The sequence below is a fragment of the Thunnus thynnus genome, chromosome 2, assembly GCF_963924715.1.
Source record: "Thunnus thynnus chromosome 2, fThuThy2.1, whole genome shotgun sequence".
Taxonomy (NCBI): Eukaryota; Metazoa; Chordata; class Actinopteri; order Scombriformes; family Scombridae; genus Thunnus; species Thunnus thynnus.
Window position 1 is genome coordinate 22,877,297 of NC_089518.1, and position 20,548 is coordinate 22,897,844.

Sequence of the window (20,548 nt, forward strand, 5' to 3'; positions counted from 1 at the left end):
TTTTTGTTTCGCTGGTGTAAATTCATGTTTAGAAAACATGCTTTTCTGCTTTCCTTATTACTGAAAAAGCTGCTTATCATCATCTGGGGTGGCTGTGGCTCAGGAGGTAGAGCGGGTTGTCCACTAATCAGAAGATCAGTGGTTCAATCCCCGGCTCCTCCAGTGTGCGTGTCAAATTGTCCTTGGGCAACATACTGAACCCCAAGTTGCTCCTGTAGGGTGTGTGTGTGTGTGTGTGTGTGTGTGTGTGTGTGTGTGTGTGTGTGTGTGTGTGTGTGTGTGTGTGTGTGTGAATGAGCATTAGAACTCCTGATGAGCAGTTTGGCACCTTACATGGCAGCCTCTGCCCTGAATGGGTGAATGCTGGCATGTACTGTAACGCATTGTGAGTGGTTGAAAGACTAGTAAGGCACTGTATAAATGCAGTCCATTTACCTTTTACCATTTACCATCTTTTATTCCTCCGACATTCCCCCAAATTTGATAACATGCAAAACTCCTGTCTTCGAGTTTCTGCTGACACATAATTTTTATTTGAGCTCTGACAAACAGTTTCAGCCTTTTAAAACAAAATTCTCCAAACTTGTTCTGACTGCTGGGCATCAAAAATAATTTTGACCTTATTTTTGTATCTTTAGTTCTCAATTCCTATCAGGTAGGCTAACAATTTATCAAGCAGGTTAATTGTAGAGCCATAGGGATATGGCAACTCTGCCATAGCATTACAGTGGAGTTGGAATGCAACATAAGGCAACAGGTTTAACCACAGTCACTGATTATCTCACAGCGTTTGAAAATGAAAGTAATGATGAATGCAAAGTTATCATCCAGACCTTTCTGTTGTAAACATGCATTTTTGAAAGTTACTTTCAAGTTGAAATCTGTTGTAAACAAACATTATAGGTTATCTGAAACATGCTTTAATCATTGCATTGTCCTCATCACATTTATTAGGAGGTACAGGATTTGTGGGCAATAACAAATATGCATCCTCACAGAGAAAATAATTTGCACATCTCTCCTCTGCAGCCCCCAAATCTGTATTTTTATGCGCATATTTACTTCCAGGTCCCATTTGTATATATATTTAAAAGTCCAGACCTGACAAAGTACATCCACCCACTCCTTGTAATGTTACTCCCCAGCTGACAAGTAAACTTTGTTATAAGAATTGACACTCTAAGAGAAATATTCAGAGTTGTGCACAGTTTTGTGATTGATAGAAATGTTTGTGATTCTATCCACTTGGCTTGATACTAGTCTTCCATTTTTTATCTACTTCTTTCCCCTCACCTCCCTCAGCTGGCAGAAGCGGTTTTGTTGATGTGAAGTACTGTCATGCTACAGAGACCCAAAATTCCATGCTAGTCTTCTCATAACAGAATGATGTTAATGCTCTAAGCACTGTATCTAAACAAAATAAGACACAGAGTGATCTGGGACTTTTTTTTAAGCCTCTGGTAATTCAGTTGTTTTCTGCCCAGCAACATTAGCTTTGTGAGCTTTGCATCAGCAAACAATAGAAACTACTTGGGTTTCATCAATTACTACAGATCCAGTGACATTAGTCTTTATTTCCTTTATGTGTATTCCTACTTTTTTTGTTTTTGCTTGACATGTTTTCTTTGTTGACATGACACTCAAGGGAAACAAGGGAATCCGTTTCATGCTGGATATAGAAAGCTGTGCATTTATGATGTGTTGCAAATTTGTGATGTCAAAAGTTTGGGATTCTTTTTTTGTTGTTGTTGTCAATTTTCATACTTACTTTTAGTCCCCAGCTGACATGAAAAAAGAGGAACTCATGGAAAGTGCCATGGAGAGTAAATGATTACACCCATAATTGCCAGAAAAATGTATTTTTTGTTTATTGCTGTGGTACCATAATGAGCTCTCAGTCAAACAAATAAGTGTACACAAAAATAATAGTACCACAAAGCTGGACAGGTTTATGCTGCAGCTGGAAATGTTTTGTTTATGTTTTATTATTGTAGTCGGAACACTGAGACTCGCGCATGAGAGAACGCACTCTATAGTGAGAGTTTATTCTTACTCTGTGAATGTGTCTGAATTTCACAAATAGTGGAAACCAACATAGTTATGTTTATTTCAGTTCCTGCTTCAGTTACACCTTGGAACTCAACTAGTATGGATAAAAGGATCACCATGAGGAATGCTATTCATCCCTTTGCACTGCTTTCACAGCGATACTTTCCTATATTTGATTGAGTATGTTCTAGTATTTAGTGATTGGTTTGAGTAGCAACCCCTGGATCTTGTTTTTGACGTGATAGATCATTGTCAGGTCACTGTCCACGCTCAGCCAGCTAAATTTGAAATGTCATGTTTTCCTCTCTATTGGGGTCATCCATTCACATGAAGCCAGCAGTGTCAGATTGTTGTATCTTCTTCAACACATTTTTATCATTGCAACCATTCATTATTTTTTCCTGCTGCGAAACCAATTCTACTTTACCAGGTGTTCTCTGTTACCCTGTATATGTCCCGTTGTTGTTTTTTTAAAATTCTGTCTGTTTTGTCAAACCCCTGTAAAGCTCCCTTCAATATTATTTGTCCACTAACTAACATCGCCCTGTTTCCTTCCATGCAATACCATGCAACGCACATCCTGGTTTACTCCTGACATCCCTAACTCTGCTGTGTTATTTCAGGATCAGCATGTTGCAGCAGTATATTGTCATTGTCAGCATGTGATTCAGATTTTACATCTCCAATTCTGAACATTGGTGTGTAAATAAAATAAAGCAGAGTGGCACACAGGGAAGAAGCATGTGCTTACTTGTGTGTATTTTTCATTTGTATTCAAAAAGGAGAAAAGTACTGGAGAGGCCTCCAGCTTTGCTTTTTAAGTCTAATGTTTTGTGGGCTTGATTCACTTCAACACAAATATAATATATACATACATAATATATGTATATTAAGGCATGCATCATAAGAACAACTTAGAGATAAAACTTAGCCACTGCAGCTTTCCTCAGTGCCCTGCCAGGAGAAAGTTGCCTCTTATGCAACACAATTCAGCTTCAGTTTTTCAGTCAGAATACCTGAGGTGCTGCCGCTGTCCCACATGCTGCAGTATTATTCTCTAAGCAATAAATATTGTATAGCAGGTGAGAATTCAGACTAATATCTGTAGGTTTAACTGTTTTCTGGAATGATCTGTAGGTTAGGTAATGTCAGCATGGGTAGACATGGCACTCCATGGTCTGAAGATCCTTTTTTCCTTTCTTACTTTCAGATTTCCTGATTTATCATTATATATTTATGAATATATAAAACAACTGTTTATGCAGTACTCCAATGGAAAGTATACAACATAGCTATCAGCTAATACTCGAACTGCTCCTGTGATTTAATAATGTTTTACAGCTAATGGTTTTTGACCTCCAGTTTAATAAGCCGTGTATGCAGTGATACAGACACTTTAACTGCACATGTTTTCTTTTATTTGTCCTCAGCACAAGCTTCCTCGCCACCTCTCTCTCTGTGTCCCTAAATCCCACGGACCCATTGATGTACCATCCCATACGCTTTGCATTTGTTTGAGTTCATTTGCCGTAACTAGCTGTCTGCCTCATTTGAACCATTCACTTTAATTGCCCTAACTTTCCTCATTACTTCGGCAGTAGCATGCTCACTGGTTTCTACCTCCTCCCTATCCCTTTTGCCCTTTTTGTCCTCATGTTGTGTTTTTTGCTCATTGCAGCTGCCTGCCTACTATTTCTCTCTGCTTTAGTCCTGGGTTGCTTGCTGGTTATAATTGCCTCTTTAGCTGCCATTTTCTTAGACTATACCTCTCTTGCTGTGTCCCCTGCTCTTTCATTTTAAGCTGTGAAGGCATAACAATCTCCCTTGTTTGCTAGTTTGCTCAACCGCTGGTATTCACACTAGTTTTTAGACTGTCTTTGCTATTCGCCCTCATGGCTCATAGCACTCCCCCCCTTACTGGCTATTATTCCCTGTTTTGGTAGCAGTACCTTTCACAAGCTTTTTACTTTCTTCTTTCCCCTCTGTGCCATCAGTACTGTTTGAATTGCCACATCAAAGTTTAGTCTTTACTTTTATATCTTCATGTCCCTTTTTCTTATCAGTCTTGATTTTTTTTCTAACTCAAAAGGCACATCTTCCCATCTTCAGTTAGCTGCCACGGAGTCCTCATAAGTAATAGGCCCAAGTCAGATTTGTGGAGCCCCATAGAGACAGTTGCTCGGGTCTTTGTAACACTGTTGAACCTGGAATAAACTGCCAAGAATTTTTCTCATAACATTTTGCCCGTCTACTCCCCAGTCCCCACATACTTTTACCTAAAACCCATTTTTATCTCCTTTCCCTTTTCCTTTTCGTTTCACATTTCATTGCCCTCTTCCACCTCTTATTCTGTCATCCTCTTTTTTTTCTTCTCACCTAGCTTCTGTCATGTTGCTATATATTACTTCTACCAGTCTCCCTCATTTCCCTCCCCTCTTTCTTTCCTGTCTGTGTTTTTAACCTTCCCTCATTCCTTCCTCCTTCTTCTTTTATTCTTCATTATTCCTTTCCTTCGCCGCACACCTCTCTCCTACATGTCTTGCATATTTTCATCCTGTGTTTCTTCCTTGCTCCTCCATTTCCTCTTTCCTCCGCAGTCCTCCTCTATTTGTACTCCCGTACAGTCCTATCAGTAGGGTGCAGCTATTTAAACCTCACACTTATTCTATACATGGAGCTGCTTTCAAAACACCAAAGAAAAGAGGGAATTGGAGAGCGGGCTGAGATAAGTGGTAGAAGTGCAAAAGAACAATCTCAAAGTTTACACTAAATCCAGAGTGAATCTACTCAGTAAAATGACCCGAGTTTGTAAATGGCAGCAGATATTGTATGATTATCCCTGCCTCTATTTACTTGCTAAAATATTTACTGTGCACTGCTTTAACTTTTGCTTCCTCGGCTAACATAAAAGCTGTATCACCAGAGTAGAAGCTTGAATAGACTTAAGCTTTCGCTTTTTTTTAGGAGTATCAGCGGCTCACCGGAAAAACTGGAACTTGTGACTAAGTCACCTATTTTTGGAGCCTGTTTTTGTTTGCATTAAATATCAACAGATAGCCTATCGTAAATGATGCAACAGTGCCTTTCCCTTTCGTTTACAGGTCTGGTGGTGAGAGAAGCCAGCATAGAAATAACACGGCAGCAAGTCGAAGAGCTGTTCGGTCCTGAAGATTACTGGTGTCAGTGTGTGGCCTGGAGCTCCGCTGGAACCACCAAAAGCCGCAAGGCACATGTGCGCATCGCATGTGAGTACAACCAACACAGTAAAGCATGCATACAACATACTCACTTGCACATGAAGACAGACAACATCATAAATAAATACAACTTTGTCTTTGCAGCGTTCTCTAATCAAAAATATAATTCAGCACATTTACTCCATTGTATCTACACTCAGATTCTTACATATGTACAAACACACATACACACCAAGACTGATGGAAGGCTGAAAAGAAAATCTTCTCCTAAATCAAGAATAGGTACAATATTTTTTTTATCATCCAAATGGCTGGTTAAAGACAAAATCCTTAAGATTTCAGTCCTCCTTGATTTGGTGACAGCTGTGTTAACTTTAATTTTAAGTTTTTTTTTAAACATTTAATACAATAGGTCCCAGACTTCTGGGGGCAGCAAACACTTGCTGAGCAGCTGCTTTGTCAGAAATACAACAAGGGAGCAACTGGTATATCTGTTTACAGTGCAGCCATACTTTTTTTTTTTTAGTCAGTCAGTAATTTGTCTTTTCACATCATCTTTCAATGAGCAACCACAATCTGACTTCATGCCACACACAGCACTGGTGGCTTTCAACACAACAACAGCAGTGCATGGTACAAGGAGTGGGTTGCTGAAGAGTTGGAGGTGTGTGCATCTTCATCTAACAGCTCACTGTGGCTGCTCCTTCTTGTTACATGATACCCTGTTATATCTAAAACTGATCCACTGACAAGTGTTATTTTTTGCAAACACCATTTTTGATGATTGCTGTTAGCACTAACCTTGGCATCCTGTGTTTCACCAGTTGAATACTTATAATGCAACTGCAGGGGAATTAATAATAAGCCTTACTGTTTAATAATAAACAGTAAGGCTGTTATCAATGTAAATAACTCTGGATTACATGAAATGTTACCTGTGAATCCCTTGTGTGTGAAGGCAATTTGAATCTAGTGCAGGAATGGTGGATTCTGCCACTAACAATGAAAACTACTATATTGAGAGGTTATGACAGAATGTAAACATAAAATGGCTATTACTGAAAAAAATTAAGACTGTACATTTTTAATCAAAAATAGGGTTTGATTTCATGAAAATCTTAAGGACTTTAACTATCTATTTTGATGACTTTTGATGTGGAAAGGTGCATAACTGTCATGCACTGTAAATTTTTCCTCCAAACACTAAAGGCTCATTGGAAAAAAAAAAAAAAAGGGATTCCGGTCTAACTTTCAAATACTTTTAACACTGAATGATGCATGATGGAGAACTTTTCTAAGCAGAGATTTAGCTATATAACTTCAATCTACCATCAGTAGCTTCCTGTTATGGTCTGGTGAAGAATTTAATAAGACAACTGGGAGTCTGACTATAAGGTCACCAGAAGAGCACAGACTCAATATCACTCTAGCAGACAGTGTTACCATGGCATGTAACACTACGTACATGATCACATGGGGAAATCATTTTAGGATTGTAAGACCACAACCACAGCCTGGGGGAAAAGAAAAAGGTTGAATCCTGTCATGAATGATGGTCACTTTACGGCTCTGAAGCAACTGTGTAGCAAGGGAGTTGAGATGATTGATAGAAATCACCTAAAAAGCTTTGTTTGTTCTTTCAACATAAGCCTCATATAACCGAATGGATTGTTCTTTTAAAGCTCCTTTCACTGGCCTGAGAGTTGAACCCACAATAGTAGTTTTCCAAGCATCATTGCTCTGGTCAGTTCAGCCATATAAGACAACTGGGACTTGTCTGACTGCTCAGGTTATAGAAAGGTCAACCAGAAAAGAAATACCAATAACAAAATCTACCCAACCTCCCCGGTTTGCCTGGCTTGGCAGTGAGGCTCTGCTTGAGTGAACTCTCAAAAGGACAACTGAGGGCTTTGATAGAGTCCATTCATGAGACACACAGAACAAACTGCACACATCCTCACATGTAGTACTTTAACAGACAGTATCACTGTAACAGACACACAACCTGGAAATCTTCTTTTCCCAGGTTGCTCCTTGTGGCTATGCAGGAGGAAATCCATCATTTTGACCCTTATTTTTTCACTTCAGTTTATTTTATTTGGCAGTAAATATGTCTTGCATTTTCATTTTTGCAGGCATTGGGGTTGCTTTATTTATTTACTTACTCACTGAGGCACATTTATTTATTAGTCTATTTAAATAGTTTAACGGAAGCTAACACATATTACATATTTTGTTTAGGTGTTAAATCTTTGGGGAAAAAAAGCAACAAAATAATTAAACTGATGATCTAATTATAAAAAACAAACCTACATTTAAACATTATATTTAAATATTATACATTGCTTAAGTGCAGAGGTAACACAGCAGGCCTATAATGTAGATTCATTCACAGAGCAATACTACATAATTTTAAATCAAGACTTTTATGCTGCATATAAATTAATGGGAAGTTAATGGGAAAATGAATTCTAAGAAATACTTTATGATCACAGTTGTGTAGTAGTACCTGAGCAACACATTTCTCAGTTAATTTGTGAGCTTCAAAACATTTAGAACGTAGCACAGAGCATCACTACTCTCTGCATTGCTTTGGCAAGTGAGGACGGTTTTCTGTCTGTCAGCAGAGAGTTAGTGACACAGTCAGAAATATCCTTCTTAGCTCTGCTAATAACATTCTCGAATGGAATGGGCCCTCCTTGGGGTGCAATAAAAGCTGGGTAATGTGCTGTTTTTGGCTTACACTATAGGGCTGATGCATGCTGAGAGACAGATGCAGGCAAGCATACGTATACAGGTATCTGAGACTCACAGAGGCAAACGTGAATATAGACACCGACAGCACAGAAATGCACACAGAGAACTAAAGGCCACATTCTTTCATGACTTACCTTTTCAGTATGGTAGTCAACATATGAAGGTACAGCCGGGTTTAGTGCACACATTAATGTGTATATACTATATATATATATATATATATATATGTTTGTGTGTTCGAGAGAGAGACTGTGCCTTGGATCACTCCATGACATATCCTTGCCATTAATAGGATGATTCATTTCCAGCCCTCAGTAAGAAGTGCCATGTCAATCACAGTTAATCTTAGCTCAACCACGACAGTTATAAATTGACCTTCATTTTCCTGTTTTAACTTCTTCAGTTTTCTGTTTATTTTTGCCTAATGTTTTGCGTTTTAGCATTTTGTGTCTTTACGTACCTTAATTGGATTCGTTAATGTATACTGTACTTCTACTACCTCCACTACTACCACCGATAAGCTAAAATAATTTTGTGTATAGTGTAATTTACATATTTTCCACTTTTCAAGGCCTGCCCAGTTTTTAAATATGTGACAGCCAATCTTATACACTGAATCAAAAGTAAATTATCGTTCTATCTATCCTGTATCCTTTTTTAACCTTTTTTACAATCAACTTCTTCACACACAGTATTTCACACATGTACAGCCTCTACTGGAGGTTAGGTGGAGGAATGGTGATGGAGGATGCTTCTAAGAAGACCGGAAGGGCCAATATATATCAGTGAAGAGAGAGATGATAGATATCCCACATTCTCTTTACTTAACTCTCTCTGGTTCTCTTTCTCTTCAGAGCTCTCTCATTTCTATTCTTTTTCTATATCGTGTGCATTTTCCCTCTGACTTTGTCTGTCCCTCTGTCCTTCACTTTCTCTCTCTCTCTGTTATAACAGTGATTTTTCCCTTAACCAGATCTGATTACACTCAGCCCCCTCTTGCGATAACCTTTTACTTCAAATCGACCCAACCTCCTGACCTACCCTGCTTTCGGCTCCTATTTGGATCTACTGTTGTGATTAAAATGCTTCCTGGCAGCTAGAGCTTGCTGAGCAAAGTGTCTTTTCTACTGCACCGTGCAATAGCAATTCAGCATTTCTGTCCTGCGTTCCCATCTCCTCTTCCCACTCATTTTCTTTTTTCCCCATTCCTATTGTCTCCTCCTCTTTTATTTTCTTCTTGCTTTGACTATCATGTGCTTATTATTTCATTCTGTCATTCGTGCTCTCCTACTTTGCCTTTCTTTCCCATATTTCTGCATCTTCAGGCTGTTTTAATAACTGTGGAATTAACACTCCAAGGCAGTAACTAAACACGCAGTTTGTAGCTGGATAATGGCAATCAGTGTCGAGGTTGTAAAAGTGTCAAACACACAATCAGAGATATTAAATCTTGGCGTGATTTGTTGGTCTTTTGGAGCAGGGCACTTTAGCTGAGTTATGAGTGGTGCAGGCAGCTTAATTCAAGTTTATAAAGCAGGTGAGGCAAACACACACACACATTCACACACTCAGTCAGACACGCATAACGTTGCATGCACATACACAGGAGTGAGCGAAACACAGACATATACACACACACACACACACACACACACACAAATGTGCATGCAGTGTCAGTTATGCTCTTTGGCCCTGGAGCTATCAGGTCAAGTCTTTCTCCTTCAACGGATTAGCAATATGTCAAGGTCACTCACACATACACACACACACACACACACACACACACACACACACACTTGCACAAACACCCAGACACACACAAATTTCAGATGATGGCAATTTGTTCTGCCATCTTCCACTGAGACATGTGTGTGCATAGCAATCAGGAGTCCAGGCACTCAGAGGCACAGCAACCCAGGCAGCTACTTGTGTCAACTGGAAAATGTCTGTTACTGAATTTATTATGTTTTGTTTATGATGCAAATGTCTCAGCTGCATGTATTTAGATTTTCCTTCAATCATGGAAAAATTAGACCGAGGAAAACAAGACTCAACAGTGATTTCTTGTGTTAGATTTTAAGCATTGATTAGAACCACACTCTTGTATATTACAACCTCAGATCCAGCCATGTGTAACCCAGTAAATAGAAACAACAGGAGAGAGTTATCCCACGCCTCTGGTATGAAACTTGCTCATCAGCAGCTCATAAGCCCAATTGCTCCAACAACACAACCACAGTGTAAAAGATATTTGACCTTGGCAGTTTCATCAATGCTTATGAAAATCAGGACAAATGAACACGGAATTATGAATCAAAAGGTCCATGTTGTGTGTCCCTCTACACTGTCCAAAATACTGTCAGTGGAAAAGCCTCAGTTTTTCTCTGGATGACATGGTTTCTGGCTTTGAGAGAGACTTCATGATGGTCACAAACACTGAATAAACATTTTTATAGCAAGAACCCATAGAGTGTGTGTGTGTTTGTGCGTGAAAATGTGTATATGTGTGTGTGTGTGTGTGGTTATGATGTCTCACCATCCCATTAAGCCACTGAGCGTTTTCCCAGATGTCAAGAACTGCTTCAGCGTACTCTTTAAGTGTTTAAGTGGTAAGCCACAGTGTTGAATTGGTCACACAAAACTGAAGTCACATTCTAAAGCCCAAGTGTGATATACACAACATACAGTATATAAATTCATAGTACTCTTTGTAGTTTTATATTAACATATTGAAAATGTATCTATATCTATAATCATATATATTGTTTCAGAGAGAAATAAAGAAACCACTCTCATTTAGGCAGGAGGGATTATCATGTTTAAGCACCCCCGGAGCTGCTGAGGTGTCTCCTGAAACCATATGTAATGTATAGGTCAAAGGTAAAAACAATGAAGGCTTAGCAGAATATAACTACTAGAGGTAGTGGGTAAGCCCTTGAGATTTTTTTTTTGTCCTGAGTCATTTGACAGACCAGGCTCTGGAGGAAACTTTGTGCTCCAGAGTGCTGGTGTTATGTCAGTGAATTGGGTTGTTTACCTTTTCAAAACTTGACTGTGGATGGAAAGACCTTGTCTGATGTCTAGGGTTGATCACAGGTTGTTAAGTGTTGAAATGACAGGGTGGAGAGTTTGGTGAGAGAACTGCTCTGGAGTGGAAAGCGACTCTCTAAAGTCACTTAGAGAAAATGACTCCCTATATAACCACACTGAAAATGACAGCAACATTCAAGGTCAGTCTACTTTCATTTCTTCCATTTCTGATATTTTGGAGCTTTATTGGCATTTGACGACTTGCGTATAAGTGCCCGAAGATAGAAGAGATGCCCGACCGTACACTGCAGTAACACTAAATACTCTATGACCTTAGGATGCACTCGTGTTGTGTTGTCATATAAAAAAAAGCAATATATGATGATTTTCATTCTTTTGCATAACTATTCCATGTTTCTTAGGAAAGATATTTTAAAAGCCTAGTGGATGAACTCAAGATTAATGGTCATCAAGCTAAATATTATACACAGCACATAAGAAAGTTATTCAATAACTAACAAAATCACAGCATCTGATGGCTTTCTTCCACAATGTCCCTGCATTATCACATTGTGATGCAACCAAAATCTCATATTCCAATGTAGGTCATTTCATATTCTGATAATGACACATATCACAAAATAGTTTCCGGTCCGCCCCCGCACCCCCGTCAGTCCATCTTCTGCACAGATTAAATAACTTTTTCTGGCTTTTTACTCACAAAGCTTTTCTTGCACGCACAGTAACATGAAGAGCGGTCGTAGCCGTCGTCAACTCGAGTACTTCACCTGGTTCACTGTCTCTCTCGCAGACACACGGAGAACTCAGCTCCGCCCTCGCCGAACCACAGAGAGCAGAGGGAGACTCTCACACTGTGCTGAAATGAAATGAGTGCACATAAATTAGGTAAATAACATAGATAAACATAGTCTCTACTGCGTTTTGCTGTCATTTATGGTCACGCTACTCTCCTCTGCTCTCTGTTTGTCAGTGAGGGCGGAGCTGCGCCCTCTGTGTACACACGGAGGAGAGACAGTAAACCAGGTTAAGTACTCGAGTTCACGACAACTAAACTTGTTACATTAATGTTAGTGCAATAAAAACTATTAATTTTTAAAGTAATTTATTACTTTAATCCATGCAAAAGATGGACAGACTCCAACTGACAAAAAACTATTGCTGTGAAGAGTGTGATTTGCGACACAATGAAATAAATAGAAGAGCTTAATATGAAATGATAGATGTTTTGCTATCGTCACATGATATATACCGTCACATTGCACAGGAGCAATTTTTCTTTTTTTCTTTTAATACATGTATTTTAATCACAAATCTATTTACATTTCCTTTTTTTCTAATGTTTCTTAAATATAATCGTACCCTCTTGTGTGTTTTATCATTTTATCATTAAGGTTTTTTTGTTTGTTTGTTTGTTTGGGTTTTTTTTATTTTGTTGGAGTTTTTTTTTAAGCCGGAGGTCTGATTGTTTCCATTGCATGCCATCATGGAGGAAACTGGATGCCCAAATGATTCTCTCTGAGACTAAAGGAGAGTACTTTCCTCTCTCTTTTCTTCCCAAGCATCTCACATTGCTCTTTATTGCTTGAGCAGCTCCACCAGGGGAAACCGTTATGATTTGGCATGGGTAGCATGCAGGCAGAGACACCCATTTTGGATAATTGCTCTGAAATGTGCTTATGCAGAGGTGCCTGAGGCAACAAACTAACCACAAACATAATAACCGTTTTAGTTGAGCAGTGGAAGACAAAGTTTTAGGACAGAGGGGAAGGAGGCAGAAAGAGATGGAGAGGGAGGGAGAGGAGGACGCTGAGAGAGAGGGAAAGATGAGTTTATGCAAGAAGAGGTCATTTTTGAATAGATGCTTACTATACCTTATTGTGTATATGTAAGGGAGTTCACACTGAAGAACACTTTGCAAGTTTGCCCTCTGTACTTTTCAACCCTGCTGTAGTTCTAAAAAGTTGTTTGGTGAGTTTTTCTGTGCTTTTGTTATATTTATGAAGCTGGATAACGTTATCTGCAGTTTGGGAGTAAAGTGGGGTCAGTGATTTGATATAACATAGCCGTCCTTCCCCTCCTGTGCACATATTTCCCTTGGGCACATATTTGCACACATACACAAAAACACACACCTTCAACTGATGTGAGTCCATGGTGCCTTGGTGTCATGAACGCAATGTCATGTTCCCTCTTTCTCTAAAACACACATTCTTGCGCACACAGGCGCTCTGGCTGCAGAACTGGTAAATTTGTGTCTGTGATAGCTTCCTAAGCTTAGCGCTGTGTGTGAGTATGTATGTGTGTGTGTGTGTGTGTGTGTGTTTTGTCTGTTCCTCCCCAGAGCAGTTTGCTTTAATCTCCTTTAATTTCATTCTCAATCTTTATGGAAATCAACTCTCACAGCCAACTCCTCATTTCACCATCTCCCTTACTAATTAAGACCAGGAAATTGTTCCTGGAATTGGCTGTCATGAGAGAAGTGCGTCTCATCCCTCAATCACTTCCTCAGTTTTTCCTTGTGACTGCAGTTGTTTTTTGTGCATTTGTGATTACGTGTCTGTTTGTCTGTCCCACTGTGCGAGTATCTGTTCACGGTTGATCTGCGTGTCTGTGTTGTAGCTGCTGTTTTGTCTCAGTCTCCTGTGTATTTTGCTCCTCCCTGTGACTGTATCTTTCTATCTCTCTGTCTTTCTCTCTTTGTCTTTCAGTATTTGTCCATGCATGTACGTGTGTCTCTGTATTTTGTGGGTAGCCATGTGGTGGATTTAGGGCTAAAGCTTTGGGTGATTACTCCCATAATAAACCATCATGCTCTGTTCAGGCTGTCATCCCCCACAGGGATTGATTATGAAGTTATCATTCTGCCTCAGCAATGCTCTGTGTCCTCGCATAACTCCCTTAGGCAATATAGCTCTACACACAGGATCTGATAATGAGCAGTGTTATATTGTATGCAATTTAGGTGAGAAGTTCTTCTGGAGAATTTTGGAAATCTTAAAGGCTTTGTCGAGCGTGTATCTCTAGAAAGCAGACAACATGATAACCTCTAATGCTTTTTTCACACAAATGGATTAAGAAGTGACAGGCTGTCTGTTACCTCTTATGAGTCTGTAGCTTATTTTCTGGTTTTCAACTTGAGTACAGTGTGGCTTCTAGATTTACATTATATTTACCTTGCAATCTATGTTACTGAAACAATATACAACAATGACACACAAGCTGGCAAGAGTTATTAACATTGCACTGACTGACGATTTAAGTATCTAGAAATTAAGCAACTTGCTGAATACCAGAAAATTACTTTTTAGAATTGACTTTATATGTTTCATTTGTCCTTTGTTTTGTACTTCACATCTCACTTTAATACACAATATTAGCATGTCTGAATTCCCTGCTGTTCATCATCAAAATATACAAGACACCCAATATACATACGACAGATGTATTATGTGCAAAAAGTCAGATGCCTGCAGTGTATACAGGCAAAACTACATGCCAGTCTATGGCAGTACAAGATAAGTAAGTTCAGTATCATTTATCAGCCACTCAGAGATTTTACACACTTGTTTTTGATTTTTTTTTCTCTGACAAGTGTAACTATGTTATCTATTTTCCAAACAAAACCATCAGTGTTCCACCACTATCAGCTGTCCCAAAGTCATACACTGAAACTGTAAACACAATGTTAAACTTGCAAATTGTTGATCATAGAGCCTGATAAATAGGGGTGTAATGGTACACAAAATCCACAGTTCAGTATGTACCTCAGTTTTGGGGTCATGGTTTGGTGCGATTTTGGTACAGCAGAAAAAAAGAAAGGTATTAAATAACATTTTGGTCTTTTATTTAAAAAAAATGTAAACATCCAACAATGGCTCATTGGCCATAACTGAAACAGTTTAGTTTTGCTGCAGTGAAAAAAAGAAAACAACCTTTATGTTTCCTGCAAGGAGTCAGGACAGCTGCTGACAGCTGTTTTATGCTGATTTATGGTCCAACTGTATATAAAGTAGTCCACCTCCAGCAGCTACAACAGTAACATGCTGCTATATCTATGTCATCTATCTATCTATCCATCTCTCTCTCTCTATATATATATATATATAAAATTTAAATGGAAAAATTTAAAGCCATGTTAAGCATCCATGTAACTGAGAATTGCAACCGCCTTATTTAAGCTGGATTTAGTCTCTTCCTTGTGTGTTTGATGTTTGTATTCCCCATCAGTTGTGTTTTATTTCTACTTAAACTGTAACTGATGTGTTGTTTTGGCCAAGTCTCCCTTAGAAAATAGATTTCAATTTCAAGGGACTTCTTGGTTAGATAAAGGTTAAATGAAAAAATATCAGTCAGAGGGACCAAACCATTACTTTTACTTTCATACTTTTTAACTACATTTTTTCTTCTCAGAACTGGTTCTTACTCGGTGCTGTCTGACCACCTCAGAAATCAAATGTGTTTATCGTTGTTCTGAATGGCTCCACTTAAAGGCGGAGTGAAAAGCTGACCGTTACAGAGAGGGGAGGGGGACGGGGAGATGCGGTATCGTTTCTCTACGGAGATAACAGACCTTATTTTAATAATAGTGTTGCACTTGGTCAGTGTTATGGGTCTCTCATTTGTCATTCTGACAGCAGCGACACTACAGGGTAACCAGGGTAACTAGGCTACCTTGGCTAAGCCAGCTAGCATGCATTCATGAGCATGCTATAGCTAAGCAGAGCGCTGCCACAATGTTCCGGGTGGGACTTGCGCTCTAGACTTATTGTTCTACACGTCAGTGGATTATTGAAGTATTCTGACAACTGTTTGGGTCACGGAGTGTATTATTCATACGACTGCTCGCACCTAAGAGTAATGTCTGTACTGTGATGGTTCGGGAAGAATACACATTCTGTTACATCCCTACTGATAAATGTTTGCGCTATTCATTTTACAGCCATAAATAAACAGTAACAGAGCTGTCTCACCTTTCAACAAGCATTTTCTCCTCACCAATGTCTGCACAAAACTCTCCATGACCTCATTAAAATCCAAGATCACTTACCACATCACTATATGCAAATAACTAATTATGCACTCTAAGGCTAAATGGGATGTTTCCTTCTTGGGATATTAAACATTGTCCACACATTACTTATTGCGATTTGTGCGGTTTAAGGCACAAAAAACATTTCCTCATGTTGATGTCTTTATAAGCTCTCGGGAAATCTGTCTATTCACTATGACTGGTTTCCCTTTTGCTTCCCCAGTCTTTGAGTCTGTATGTGTGACCACAGAGGAGATTGACTCATGATCACAAATCCAAACTATTAATAAGCAATAAAACCAGCATGTGTGAATTATATCTTATTGGTTGGATTCAAAGTTGTAATAGTATGGTGAGCCAGACACTATCTCTCCCCTTGTCTTTGTGAATAAGATTGAGATCTTGATAAAAGAGATGTAATCAAAGCTAGATTGATGGCTGCCAGGTTTGATGGATTACTGGTTGGTTTTGAGAGTGATAAGGCAGATTAATAGAGATGATACAAGGGGGACTCACAGACATGTGCTTCTATTGAATGGTTTGATATAGAGTGTGGTGGACATGAAAAGTACTTTAATGGGTAAAGACCAAGCAGGTGGTTTTGGTATTACGAAAGAGTAAGGTGGTCTTGGTGTGTGCTGCCAACTTCTCCCTCCTTCCTCCTCTCTTTCTGCCTCTCATCTTTCAATTCCCCACCTGCTGTCCTGACTTCTACCTTCCCTACCCCCATCCCATTTTACCTCTCCTTCTCTTTCACTCTGCCACCATCTATGTCTGCTAGCCACTGTAAGGTGACTGTCCTGATGAAATACCCAGAGAGGGACTTGGAGTCAACCAGTTCAGCATTAAAAAATGTTCTGTCTTGTGTGTGTGTGAGCGTGTGTGTGTCCACAAATGGTGTACCACAGCTGATGGATAAGGTGATTAAGAGTACACCTGGGAACCAGAAGAGTAAAAGGACACAAGGACAACACACATGCACACACACAGTGTGCCCTCCTATCAAAGTCTTCTGTATGGTTTTAAAAACTGAAGGATAGAGGATAGAGGATTTGTCTTCCATAGCTGCAGCCATACCTCACAAACTAACAAAGTGACTCTCAAACTCTTCAAAGTGAAAAAGTTCTTCATTGAACATATTTGGCAGATTAAATCAAACTATCCCAAAGGTGGTATCAGTAAATTACTGTTGTTAATTCTGCCGTATCAACAAACCTCTGGCTATCACTTTAAAATACACACATCACTTTCTATCTGCTGGTATATAGCAAGTGTAATTCACCATCATTACTTGCTGACATTATTTAAATTGATATGACAGTTAATCATCCAGTTACAAATCTTGCTCTCACATTCATGCATAAATATAAACACGTACTACATGAATGTCCACACATACCGATGCACACGTGTCCTCAAACAAATATTTGTAGTAATGCATATGTGCACACATGCTGACATAAGTATGCACGTAGAAATCAACACCGCATGTTTTTTTTTTCACCCCTTGATAGATATATTGCTATATATATTTGTGTATTTAGGTCAGTTTGTGTACTTGGCAGATCTTCATATGGTCTTGCAGATACACTTCAAAGGTAGTTACAGAATTTTAATGAGAAAAATGGCAGTTTTGCAGATTATTTTATGTCTAAACCTTATTTACTCTTAATAGTTAGGAGAAATCAGATCATAAACCATTGAGATTCACCCAAAAGACTGGATGAAAAAGAAAGTGCTTTCCTCTTTCTTCACTCCATCCTCACCATATGTTCTTATTTAGAAATCCATCAGACCTTCTGATCAGCAGCATAAATAAAGTCACCTGCTAGGTCCCGCAACACTGCCCTCCCTCTCAAGTTACAGTTTGTTTTATGGCCTTTTTTCAGTGGCAGGCTAATTGTTTTAACATTTGTTGAGCTCAGCTGCCAATATAGGGATACATACATATACTGTATGGTAGCAGAGTGGGGAGGTGAAGAGAAAAGAAATGTGTTATATTTTTAACTCATTCCAATAGGTGGAATCAATCAAACTAGTGAAGGACAAAGTTATAGAACATTACAGTGTCAGAGGTAGCTCCAGACAGAGAGAGATTGGCAGAAAAAAATGTAGCAACTCACTCAGAAAGAGTTGCACAGGCAAGACAAGAAGACTCAACATAAAAAGCTGAAGAGCCGTTGTCCTTTTTTATCTCTCAATGAATAAAATTCAAGCTTTTGTGTAGGACTATGCGGAGAGGTGTGGCAGTAAGAGAAACATAAAAAAAAATGATTCAGAGTAAAGATCACAATTAAACAAAACTGTCCTTCCCGCCATCCATTCATCCATCCACCCACAGAGGTTTTTGTATTTTCATTCATATTCTTTAACGCCTTCTCTGTCATCATCTACATTGTTTCTCTCTCTTCTGTTGTCGTAATTTAAAGGTCGGACTAATTGTCTATAAGTCAGCTACTGTGAGCATTTTTTCCCCTAAAAATGAAAACAGCTGAACCCTCTGTGAAACGTTTTGTGAAAGAAATGTCAGTGCATTCCATGCTGCTTTGTAATGCTGTCATTTATCACAGCATGTGGACCATTAGTGTGAATCATTTATTGTCTTTGGCCTGCTTGAGATCCCCAATCTCTGGCAAGTCTATATGGAATGAAAGCGAGGTTAAATATTGTGCATAGTGATTGAGAGGCAAGCATGCAACAAAGCAGCCTATGTTTAGTGTGTGAAGCGGCTAAAGCACTTAAAAGCATTATTAATAGTGTGTGTGGAAAACTGTTGTAGCTACATTGTTAAAATGCAAATGATGTGTGTGTGTGTGCAACCCTACGTAGGCATTAGTTGACACTAAGAATATACAGCTAAGTGTTTTTCCTTGTTGTGTACATTTCTAAACTGACAGGAGAGTGGGAGAAGTCAGCATACACATGGCTGACTTTAACCACCAACTCCATAATTACTGTGTCATTGTTGCCACAGAAATGAGGTAATGACCACAGTTCACAATGACATGAAACCATCTCCAAAATGGTCTCTCTGACTACAGAATCACAGGATGTTTGCAAAATGGCCACCCACACACCTCCGCTATGCACTGCGATTTTTTAAACTTTTGATAAGATGAGTGGTGTTGCTGCATAACATCCTGCTCAGAGATTAAATAACCTTAAACCAATATGAACACATTTTGTTAAACACTTAAAATTCAAGCATTCGGCTTTAGTTGACCAATTTTTGTCAGTGAGTTAGTGCTTTCCACTCTAACCAGTGTGTGTGATGGTAGCTTTTTCAGTTTCTACCTAAGCAAAGTTTTCACTGTTGCATCATAATTGCATCATTTATGAAATCTCTGTGTTATCCAGTATCATTATGTGTGTGTGTGTATGTACAGTATGGAAGTATCAGTATTTTTAAAGACAGCTCTATTGAAAATGTGTTAACAAAGAAGCAAAAGAATGCAAAGTTTGTCATATGCTCTCTGTTTCATGTAATAAGTTGTTCTTTTGTTAATCATTAAGTTTCCTGTCTCTTTGCCTGTCTCCACAGATCTGAAGAAGTCATTTGAACAGGAACCCCTTGGGAAGGAAGTATCTCTGGAGCAGGAAGTGCTGTTACAGTGTCGTCCTCCGGAGGGCATACCAGCTGCTGAGGTATGTGCATCGTTACGGTCAACCTGAGTTGAATACGAAACGAGATGTGAGGCAAGATGAGAGGTCAAGAGAAGCCTCTGCTAAAACGGAGTGAGGGAGTGACTGAAGAGATGGGATAGTAGAGTAAAGACAGCAAAGAATGTCAAAAGATGTAAAAATAGAAATCATCAAGTGAAAGTGCCAAAGAAAAGTCAGCTATTACAGATGTGACACTTTTTGAAATTGCCTGGAAGTGTGACTGACAGACAGCAGAGCAGAGTGGTTTGATCGATGTGTGCACTCTTTTCCAGTATGCTGTCAGAGGTTGGAGGGTGTGCTGTATGGAAAAAGCGTCCCGACCATTTTGATAAATTTGGTTAAATAGCCCCTTTTATTGCTATTATGCCTAAAGCCAAAACTAATACGTCTCAAAAGTTCTAACAGGAATCTTGCTAAATGTCCATCTATGTAAACGAAATAAACAATGAATTGAATAAAAACGTAATAACGGACATATTGTCAGAATTACGAGGCATGGTTTCACATTCAACATTCATGTTGAACTGTCACAGGGAGAAACAGCCCGAATCCTGTTTTGAGTGACAGTTGCTTTTAAAAGCCCTGCTGCAACGAGGTAACACTGATCCAAAGATCCAAAGTTTAAACTTACACTTAAATGTCCCTAGAGAGCCAATTTGAGTTGCAGCACAAGTTAGAAAATCTCACTGACTACAGAGGTTTTAGCCTATATTACTGTAATATTTTACATTTTCACTGCTGACTCTCCAACTGCACCTGTGCCATCCAACTCATAACTAGGATAATTCATGAAAGGAATTGT

At 39.0% G+C, this 20,548-nt stretch overlaps 1 protein-coding gene across 3 annotated transcripts in view; it reads left to right on the forward strand.

The window, feature by feature from the left end:
• unc5ca (unc-5 netrin receptor Ca) overlaps positions 1-20,548 on the forward strand; it is a 211,469-nt gene that overhangs the window by 106,867 nt on the left and 84,054 nt on the right. For all 3 annotated transcript variants that reach the window (XM_067611380.1, XM_067611394.1, XM_067611387.1), the window contains exons 3-4: positions 5,151-5,294; positions 19,625-19,728. In XM_067611380.1, coding sequence (XP_067467481.1) covers positions 5,151-5,294; positions 19,625-19,728 — 248 coding nt within the window. The remainder of the gene's footprint in view (positions 1-5,150; positions 5,295-19,624; positions 19,729-20,548) is intronic.